We start from the raw sequence: 9,768 nt of genomic DNA on the forward strand, positions 1-9,768 counted from the left end.
CCCGCCGGGGTCCGGGGCAGGGGGCGACGCGGGCCGGCCGGCCAAGGTGCCCAGTGGGTGCTCAGGGGCCGCTCGAAGAGGCTCGCTGCAGCCTTCGTCCAAGTGTGCGGGTGGGCCTCGGGAAGAAGACCTCCTTTGCCCGTAGACAAAAAGTTGTCGGCGATGGCGAGGTGCCCGCCGGCCCACAAAGGACTACTGGCCCTCCTGGGCCCGGAAACTGCTTTCTGACCTGGGTGGGCTTTGGAGGTGCTGCCCACCCATCCCCCAGGCAGGGACCTGGCAGGCATCTGGGGCTTGGCCCCCAGGTTGGGGGGTGGTGGGGGCAGCTGGAGAACTTGTCCATGAGCAGGTCGGGGTCCTGAGGACTTGGTGGGCAGGTGGGGGGGCACGGGCGGTGGTCTCTCACTACAGGCCAGCCCTGACTGCTCAGAGCCCCTGGTTGAACTGAAGGGCGGGGTGCGTTGGTGGGGCTCCGTCCTGCCTTCCCCCCACTGAATGTACAGTTCATAGACAGACGGAGGGGGCCCTTTAAGAGCACAGGCAATTTTTTGGTAAGTTGTTACTTAAGTGACACCAGCAGACACACTTTACGGTAAAAGCACTCACAGTAGGTGGGAGACGGCCTGTACTCGGAGACAGCCAGGTGCTGGCTTGGTGTGCACGTATCTGTGCAGATGCACAGCCCCTGTGTGTGTGCACAGATATATTTTTACACACGGGGCTGACAGCTGTCTGACTCTGTCAGCAGCAGGCCCTGCTTCAGCCAGGGTGGGGGCAGGGGACACCCAGAGGTCTGTGGGTGCAGCCCTCTGCCTCCAGGCCACGCCCACCTGTGTCACCAGAGGGGTCCCCGGGCGTGCTGTGCAGGGGCTCCGAGCCCGGTCCTCGGAGGTATCTTCAGTCTCGCTTCCTGTCCCGCTGGCCTGCTGCTCACAGTGGCCACTTCTTCTTTGGGCAGAGTGTGTCTCCTCTGACCTGGCATTAGATGCAGCCGGGGGTCTTCCGGCTCTTCTAAACTTAGCCCAAAAGTGTCAGTGCCAGGCAGCCTTCTCTGGGTCCCCATTCCCTGCCTCAGGAGGCCAGTAAGGTGGAGGGAGAATGTCTACGCAGCTGTCAGTGGACTCATGCTGGGCTCCATTCCAGAGGTCCTCAGGGGTCTTCCTGGCCTGGGGGTCCCAGAGATGAGTCTCTGGGCCTGCTCTCAGGAGCGCTTGTCCGGAGGGCTAGCGGAGGACGGCTGGTGGGAAGACTGCTCTTTCCCAGGATACTCAGGAGGCTGTGTGAGCTGGGTTTTGAGGGATGCCTAGGAGCTCATCCCGCCGGGAGCAATGGGGAGGGAGGGCCACTCAGGATCTGAGGCCAGAGTATGTGCAAGGGAGGCTGCTGGTGGGCCCCTGCGGGTGCCAGGGCCTCTGCCTTTGTGCAGGCAGCCCCCGTGTGCTGCCTCCTGAATGCTGTAATTATGGGTCTGTAACCACCCCGGACTGGGTGCTTCTTACAGACAGGACCCATCTGAGCCTCTCTTTGTCCCAGCACCGAGCCTGGCAAAACCAGAGATGCCTAGTACATGTTGGCCGAATGAATGCACCGGATTCAGTCCCACAGGGGTGCTGTGGTTTAGGAGGGGCCTGGGGTTTCTTGAGGGGAGGTTTTTTATGTCACCCAGGAGGGCTCTGGGTTCACATCTGCGCCAGATGCCTGGTCTCCTGGCCCTGTTTTCTTCACACTTGGATTTCTCTTCTTCCCTAGTCTGGGACGAGAGGGAGGAGCCTGGGGCCCAATGGGTGGGAACAGGGGGCCCCTCACCAGAGCTTGGGGAGGTCAAGCCGTGTAGAGCAGAGCAGTCAGAGGGGCTGCCTGGAGGAGGGGGCCTCTGCTGGGTTGGCAGGTTAGGGACGCTGGAATATGCCAGGAGCGCCCTTTGGGGCTGGGGGTGAAGGGGGCGCACCAAGCCCTGAGGGCCCGGGGCTCAGGTGGGAGGGGGNTGGAGGAGTGGCCCCGGGCCGCACACAACCTCACACACTTCCCTTTGACTCTTCCAGAGGCTGGGTGCGCCGGCAGGCCCCGGGGAGACCCTGCTGAGAGGGGACGGTGAGCAGCGCCCCGGGTGGCCTGGCCCTGCCGGAACAGGGCACCATGAACGACGTGGCCATCGTGAAGGAGGGCTGGCTGCACAAGAGAGGTCAGTGCCCTTGGGGGCTGGGCCCGGGGCAGGGGTCCTTCAGGCGGTGTGGGGCGGTTTGGGCCCGCTGGCCCGGTGGCTGCCTGGCTGGGTCCCTCAGGCGGGAGAGCCACCGCCGCCTCCCTCCCTGCTTTCCTGGAAGGCAGTGAGGACACTGGGGCCCGTCCAAGGCCTGGCTCGCCGGCGGCCCGGGGCGCTGCCCGAGGGCTCCTGAGGGCAGGGCAGAGTTACTTGGCCTGGCCTGGTGCCCGCCTCGGGCCTGGGCTGTGGGNCCGGCCCGGGTGTGTGTGTGCTGGAGCCGCGAGCCGTCCGAGCCCGGCGCCCGTGCAGCCTCGGCTGTCCGCGTGCTCAGAGCCCTGCGCCCGGGGAGGGCCTTGGCGCGGCCTAGTGCGACGGGAGATGAGGCCTTGGCCGCTTGGCCGCAGCCCCCTGTGGTTCGGGGGTGGGGAGTGGGGGGTAGACAGGCTTCATGTCCAGTTGTCCCCTGGCGAGTGACTCCCTCCTGCCCCAGGGCGGGGATTAGCTACACCCCTTCCTCTTCCTCCAGACCTGCTCCTTCCCAGGCTCTGGCGGGCCCGCTGGCTGCCAGACACCCCTTGCGCGTGCCCTCAGCCGAGGGCATGAGGGGGCCCCGTGCCCACCCCGGGATCCCACAGGCTGTTGGGAGGGGAGCCTGGGACATGGAGCAGATGAGGTGTGGCGAGGGCCAGGGTCTGCAGACAGGGCTTTGTGGGGTGCACAGGAGCCCCCGGCAGGGCAGGGGTGGGGGGCTGCGGGGAGGACGGCCCGCTGGGGCTTGAGGCGGAGGTGAGGGGGCTCTTGGGCCCTGTGGTCCGTGGGGAGCCCGCTGCCTCGCTTCTCCGCGAGAACCCCGCACCTGCCGCCTTCTCGGTCCCCTCCCCCAGTTCTCACTTGCTCCCGTCCCTGGCCTGGGAGCCCTTTGCCAGGTCGGCTCCGGCCGCCTCACCTGGCCGCCCTCTTTGCTGTTCCCCTCCCCCTTCACGGGCGCGGGGACTTTCTTTCCTCCGCTCCGGGGCCTGGGGCCGCAGCACAGGAACACTGTCCCCCACCCGCGACCAGCAGCAAACGTTTGTTGACTGTTCGATTAGGATGCCTGGGCCTCAGGGCCGCCGGCCCAGTTACTGGGACGACCCCCAGCCAGCCGGGCGCGCGCCTTCTGGAGGGGCCGGAGGCTGCGGTATCAGGCCCGGGGGGCCATCCAGAGAGCTGGGTTTGAATCTACCCGGCTATGTTGTCACTGTGTCCCTCTCCAAGGACAAATCTGCTGAGCTCTTTGGCCTTCGGTTTCTCGTGTGTGTGGCTGGGGTGGCGGCAGGGGGTGGCCTGGAGAAGCCTGGCGGGCCCCTGGCCCGGGCACAGCCAGCCTCGGCAGCCTCCGGGCTCTGCTGCCCAGCCCCCCAGGCCCTAGCCTCCCTGGGAGAGAGGGTCCCGTGCTCCCTTGGGGACATGAGTGTCCTGCTGTGGGGAGTGACCTCTGGGCTGTTTCCGGGTGTCCTGATGCCGGGTGCTCTGGGCCAGAGAAGCCGCGGAGGACAGCGCGACATCCAGCCTGCATGGGGACGCCTGTGCTGACCTGTTCTGAGGTCCAGGCAAGCTCTCCAGGCCTCAGTGTCCCCGTGTGTGCAGTGTGCACCTGTCCCCAGGAGTGACTTCCTGCTGCTGAGGGCTCAGGGTGGCTCGGAGGCGGCCGGGCCGGCAGGGATGGGGGGCAGCCGGGCGTCCCTGGACATGGGTGGGCTTCCTGAGCAGGAGCTGGATGTCCGGACACAGACACGTCCCGGGTGATGGCGGCCCCCCACGCGGTGGGCAGCTGAGCCCACCAGCCCCGGCCCCGATGGTGGAGTGGGGCTCAGCAGGGCTCCAACACTCGCGCCCTCGCTTGATTCTTACAGTCGATGATTTATGAGAAACCGGGCCTGCTCCAGGATGTAGGTCTGGCTGCTCTTGGTTTTGTCTGCAGACTGCTCTGTGCTGAGGCCACGACGCGAGTCAGTGCAGCTCTCTGGGGCCTCCCTGCCCTGTGGGCTCCGTCTGCCCAGCCTGGGTGGTGGTTCCTGGGTGTCCGGACTCTCAGACAGGCCAGCTGGACCAGGTGGACCAGGAGCAGGGAGGAAGGCAGTGAGGGGCTGGGCCTGGGCGGGCAGCCCCGGGCACCCTTGTGCTCACTAGAGCAGCCTGGCCCCCCGGGGGTGGGGTGGGGTGGGGTAGGGTGGGGTAAGGACAGCTGGCCCGCGGGCATGGGGCGCCCCTGCTCTGCGGACCCGCCTGGAAGCGGTCACCTGTGAGGTCTGCGGGCACGAGTGCCGTATGCACATGGTGTGCTTGCGTTTCACTGCAGAATCCNGGTCCCAGCCTGCCTCATGCCCTGTGGTGCCCCAGCCCTGAGCCCCTTCTTGGCACGGATCCTGCCCTGGTCCCAGGCTGAGGTGGTCTGGGGCGCCCTGGTGGATAGTGGGCTCCCGGGGCCGTGGTTCTCTCCCCTCCTCCCCCCCTCGGCTGTGACTGGTCCTGTCTCCCGCCGTGGCCATGGCCATTCCCTGTGTTTCGCATGTGGCTCTGATGAGGAGACCGTGGTTTCCCCTTGCTGACACAGTCCCCGACCCCGTCCCTGGTCCTGGGGTCCCCACGGGGGCTCCCCTTTGAAGGAGGCAGTGACTGCTGAGCAGACACCAGGGGACAGGCCCGTGGGCCTGCTGAGTAGGGACTTGTGGGGTTTCCTGTGAGGGCGCCGTGCCGCTAATCGTCTGCACACGGCTGCCGCCAGGGCGAGGGGCTTGGCCAGGACCGCCGATGGTGGGGCCCCTCCCTTACCCTGCACCCCGCCTCCTGGGTCTCAGTTTTCCTGGCTGCGAGGTGAAGGGGGCCCCAGTTCCCGTCCAGGTCACACTGACGTGGCTGTGGCCCAGGTCCCAGCGGCCCCTGGTCCGCGAGGCAGGCCACACAATGCCTTGTGTCTGTGAGGGTCCAGAACTGCCCCTGGGACAGGGCAGGGCAGGGTGGCCGGGGCCTGGGGGCGAGGGAGGTGCCTAGGAGGGAGGGCAGGCCCCGAGGTGTGCTCCAGGGCCGCTGGCCCTGGCGTGTGGCCGTGGCCATGGCCGCCATCGGTGGGGCTGTTTCCTGTTTTGTGCGCATGTTGGGTTCTCCCTGCAGAAGCGGCAGCAGAAGAGGAAGCTGGGGTGACTTGCATGGGGGGTGAGGGGTCACTGCCTTCCTGGCCCTTGGTCCCCTGGCCTGTGCTGGTGGCCTTAGCAGGTGGCTGCCCCGCGGTGAGCTGGGCTCCGGGTGGGGGGGGGTCACGAGCAGGGAGGGGCAGGGGCCACAAGATGGCCTCTGCTTCCTCCAGCTGGCCCTACGTAGCACATTGTGCAGGGGAGAGGGTCCCGAGCCCCCTGCCCAGACCCCTACCTGCCACCAGCCCTCTGGGGAGGCCGGCCTGGGTTGCATCAGGCCGGGTTCCTAGAAGTGCTGTGGCTGGGGCGGGGGGGGGGGGGGGCCGGCCGCCGCGNTGCCCAGGCACACCCAGCCGGGCTCGGGGCCAGTGCCCTCCCTGCGGGCCCTCCCGTAACCGGAGCCCATGGCTGTGGCTCTGTGCCCGCTCCCCGGGGCCACCCCACGGCGGGCAGAGCCCCCATTCCTGCCTGCTCAACGTGCCCGGCCCCTGCTCGGCGGCCCCACGGGCAGGCCCCCTGGCCAGATCTGGCTCTGGACAGGCCGGCTGAGGTCCCTGGGGTTCCGGGCTGGGGTGGCCGCGCTGGGTGAGCCATGGGCCCGACCTGGGAGCTGCACCCCTGCTGCCCAGCCGAGCCCTCGCCCCCCCACTTGCCTTCTCAGGGCTGCTTCTCTGCCCCTAAGAAATACCGGACGTGTTTCAGGGCTGTTGCAGTCGATGGCCTGGTTTGGGAGGGTTCCTTCTGATAACCCCGGTGCTGGACCTGGATCTCTGGGCTCGGGATTTGGGTCCACACATCCCCAGGTGGGCCCCGAGCCTGCAGCCCCCTCTCCCCAGGCCTGTGGCGCAAGGTGCCAGCAGATGGGAGTGAAGCTGGTAGACTGACGGGCGGGGTGGGGGGGCTGCCCGCTCGACCATCCAGCCGCCTGGGATGCTTGTTCATGGGGGTGAGGCTGTGGCTGCCCCCAAACCCTCACCCCACCGGGTCACTGAACCCCAGTGTGGGAGGCCAGGCGCACATTGGACGGAGCGGGCAGGTGAGGCAGGGGACCTGGCGGCCGGCTCACAGAGGGAGCCTGGGGGCAGGCGGGGTGCGGGGAGACGCACAGCCCCAGGCTGGTGCAGGGCCTGGGCAGTGGGGCTGTGCCCTGGTCTGGGGGCTCTGGGTCGGCAGCGAGGGTGTCTGGGCTGCCGGGGGCGGGAGACCGGAAGTGAGACAGTGGGCGTGGGGCAGGGGCCCCTGGACTAGGGCAGAGGCCGTGGGGACCAGGCCACAGGGGCCGTCCCAGGGGGACCTGGCATGTGCGGCAGGCAGGCTGGGACTGAGGGGCGGCCCCTGTGGCCTGCGTCAGGGGGTGCTCGGTGCCCGAGGACGACGTGGGGTCTGCAAGGACGGTGAGGTCCCGGCTGAGATGACGGCAGGTGTCTGCGCCTGGGGGCGGGGCTGGATGTGCTGGGCGCCGAGCAGCCCCCGGCGCCTTCCCCTCCTTGCTGAGTCTCCCTGTGTGCGCTGGGCCGTGACTCTGTGGGCCTTTCCCCTCGACGGCAGAGCCAGAGACCTGCGAAGAGCACAGCCGGTGTCGAGGAGCGAGTCTAGCCTGGGCCGCAGGACCAGGGTCCCTGCTCACCAGCTGTGACCTTGAGAGTCCCCTACTTGGGCCTCAGTTTTCCCTGGGGGCTAGTGGGCATAACACTCCCTGCCTGCTAGGTGGGCCTTCCGGAACGACTGGGTGGGATGGTGAGGAGGGGCCCAGCCAGGCTCAGGGGCCGCGGGGGTCGGGGGGGTGGCAAATGCCCTCCACGCCTCGCCCCTCTGTGGGGCAGAGGGTGGACGCCTCTTCTCATCCAGCCCTGCCTCTGGGTGGGCCCCGTGAATGCTGCCCCCAGAAAGGCTTAGTCTCAAGGGGCAGGTTGGTGGGATTCGCCCGAGGGCGGGTGTGACACCGCCCTGCCCTGGCCCGGCTTCCCGGGGCTCCGGGGCCCTCAGGGTCAGCCTGAAGTGGCCGGCTGGTGGGACGGGGACACAGGGACCTTGGCTCGGGCGCAGGCAGAGGCCTGGCAGGCTGGGCCCCCCGAGGTGACTCACGCCGGCGCCCGCCCGCAGCCTGCCCCCTTCCTGGTGGTTGGCGACGGATGGGCCGCCGTCAGCAGGGCCGTTTGCTCACTGTGCTGGAGAAGGTAAATGGGCGCCCGGCAGCTGTCGGCCTGCGATGGATGTGCTGGCGGCAGGGGACCGCACGGGCGCCGCTGTCAGCTGGCGCCCGCTCCCCGGGCCTGCTGGGGCTCGCTTCGCTGTGGAGAAACAGCTCGGTGCCGCCTGGCACCCTGCCAGCCGCCGCCTGCCACCGCCACGGCAAAGTGTTCATCCAGCAGTTTCCCCGAGAACCCGAGACTTGGAGGGAATGTTCGCGGAGCTCGGGGTGTGGTGGCCAGGCAGGCGGGGGCCTCTGGGGTGTCAGGCCTGGGGTGTGCTGGGAACCCCGGCCTGCCTGCAGTGTGGGTCCCTGTGGGGCACGGCATGGTTCGGGCCCCACGGCTGGGAGCCACGGAGGGGGCAGGCCGCCAGCCTCTCGCTGCCTTGTCCCCGGGGCTGGGCGCTGTGGCCCTGCTGGAGTGACCTGGGCTGCGGGAGGCACGGGCCCTCCAGAATCTTCCTGGGGATGAGCTGGCCCCCCAGGTGAGCAGGGTTATTGGAAGGGCCCTCCTAGGCGAGGACACACAGGGACACCACAGGGGCCCATGCCAGGAGTTGAGTCCCTTAGGGGGCAGGAGGAGGTGGGGGGCCTGGCCGAGCCTATGCAACTGCCCCCCCGCCCCCAGCCAGGATGCCTGGGCCCTCACTGGGAGCAGACTGGCTGGGAGTGAAGGGCTGGGGGGGCACAGGCCCCCTTCTCTGGTGGCGGGCAGGGTGGGGTCTCCGATGGGCAGTATGGGTCCCGTCCCCACCCCGGCCCAGGGCTGGGCTTCTGAGAGAACCCTGAGGGGCTGCCTGTCCCCCCTGCCCCCCAGTCTCGCCCTGGCTCCTGTGTCCTGGCTACAGGCGTCGGGGGCCCTCGTGGCCGGGCTGCCCAGCTGTGTGGAGGGGACTCCGAGGCTTCGGTCTGAAGCGTTTGCCTGCGGTGGGACGGGGTGGGGCAAGTGGGTGGAGAGCCCTTCTGGGGGTGCTGGGCTCTGGCTGTGACTGGCAGGGCCCCACTGCCCACTGCGCAGCTCCCAGGGGGTCCGTGGGTGGGCATTTGTCCCGGGGGAGTGGTGGGGACCCCCACTTAGGGAGTAGTGACCTGAAGGCCAGACTCAGGCCTCCCTGTTTTTCAGCTGCCTGTGCCCGGAGTGAAGGCTCTGAGGTCCCCACCAGCAGTAGCAGCTGGCAAGTGTCTGTCCCCACACCAGTCCTGTGGCTGAGGACAGGGGTGGCTGCATTCCCCACTCGTTACCATCTTGTGTCACCTCAGCCTTAGGAGGGAGCAGGGCTCCGGAGCCCCCCTCCACCTGGGCTGGTCGCCTGCCCCGAATCTTGTCTGGGCTGAACTCATTCAGATGCAGGACGCAGCCCAGGACGCAGACAGCACTGCCTTGGCCTCCCGGTGACCGCCTGGCTGCACCTGGCTGGGCAGAGGGGTCTGTGTGCCTCAGAGCCTTGGCCCCTGTCCCCTCCAGTCCCCCCGCCCTCCCAAGGGCTCTGTTAGCCGGGCTGTCCAGGTGAGGGGCTGAGCGAGGCCGCCTTCCCTGCCCCCCGTCCCACCTGCGTGTCATGTGGGGCCCAGGCGGGGGGGGGGGCAGCTGGGGGCCGACGTGGCCCCCCTTCAGAGCCCCGGGTGTGGGGGCTGCTGGAGGGTCCGGGCCCCTGCCCGTTCAGATTGGGTGTCTGCCCCTCGGCTTCTTGCCCACCAGAGCCGCTTCCTTGCCCCCCACCCCAGTGCTGGGTTACAGAACCTTCCTGTGCCTGGAGTGGGGTGGGCGCCACTGGACAGGTACGGGTGGGGAAACCGAGGCCCCGTGGGCACGTGGGCGCTGCTGAGCAGGCACACACGTGCCGGCCGCGTGCACAGGGCGCGGTGCCGGGCGCGGTGGGGGCCGGCAGCAGTTGGTGAATCAAGATGGATTTTCGGGGCTGCGCGGGTGAGGCGCTCATCTCTCTCCCCGCTCAGTTAGCGTCCCGGGGAGCGGCAGCTGGCGGGAAGAGAGGCACTCCATCAGGGGCCGACAGCTCCAGCCTGGCACGCAGGCGGGTGGGAGCGAGCAGCCCGGGACGGCGCGGGTGGGGGGCTGTGCACAGGCCCCGGAGCCCAGTCTGCTTGTGCCCACCCGCTGCCCCGTTGGGAGGCCCGGTGGAGCCGTGTGGCCGGGCGGGGTCCCAGCAGGGGCGCGGGAGGAAGACAGCAAGATGAAGGGGCCT

At 68.7% G+C, this 9,768-nt stretch overlaps 1 protein-coding gene across 1 annotated transcript in view; it reads left to right on the forward strand.

Moving 5' to 3' along the window:
• Positions 1-2,020: 2,020 nt before the first annotated feature.
• Positions 2,021-9,768, forward strand: part of AKT1 (AKT serine/threonine kinase 1) — a 17,468-nt gene continuing 9,720 nt past the window's right edge. The window contains 1 exon segment of the mRNA XM_077776476.1: positions 2,021-2,182. Coding sequence (XP_077632602.1) covers positions 2,137-2,182 — 46 coding nt within the window. The 5' untranslated portion in view covers positions 2,021-2,136.

The sequence above is a fragment of the Crocuta crocuta genome, unplaced genomic scaffold (assembly GCF_008692635.1).
Source record: "Crocuta crocuta isolate KB4526 unplaced genomic scaffold, BGI_CrCroc_1.0 scaffold8, whole genome shotgun sequence".
Taxonomy (NCBI): Eukaryota; Metazoa; Chordata; class Mammalia; order Carnivora; family Hyaenidae; genus Crocuta; species Crocuta crocuta.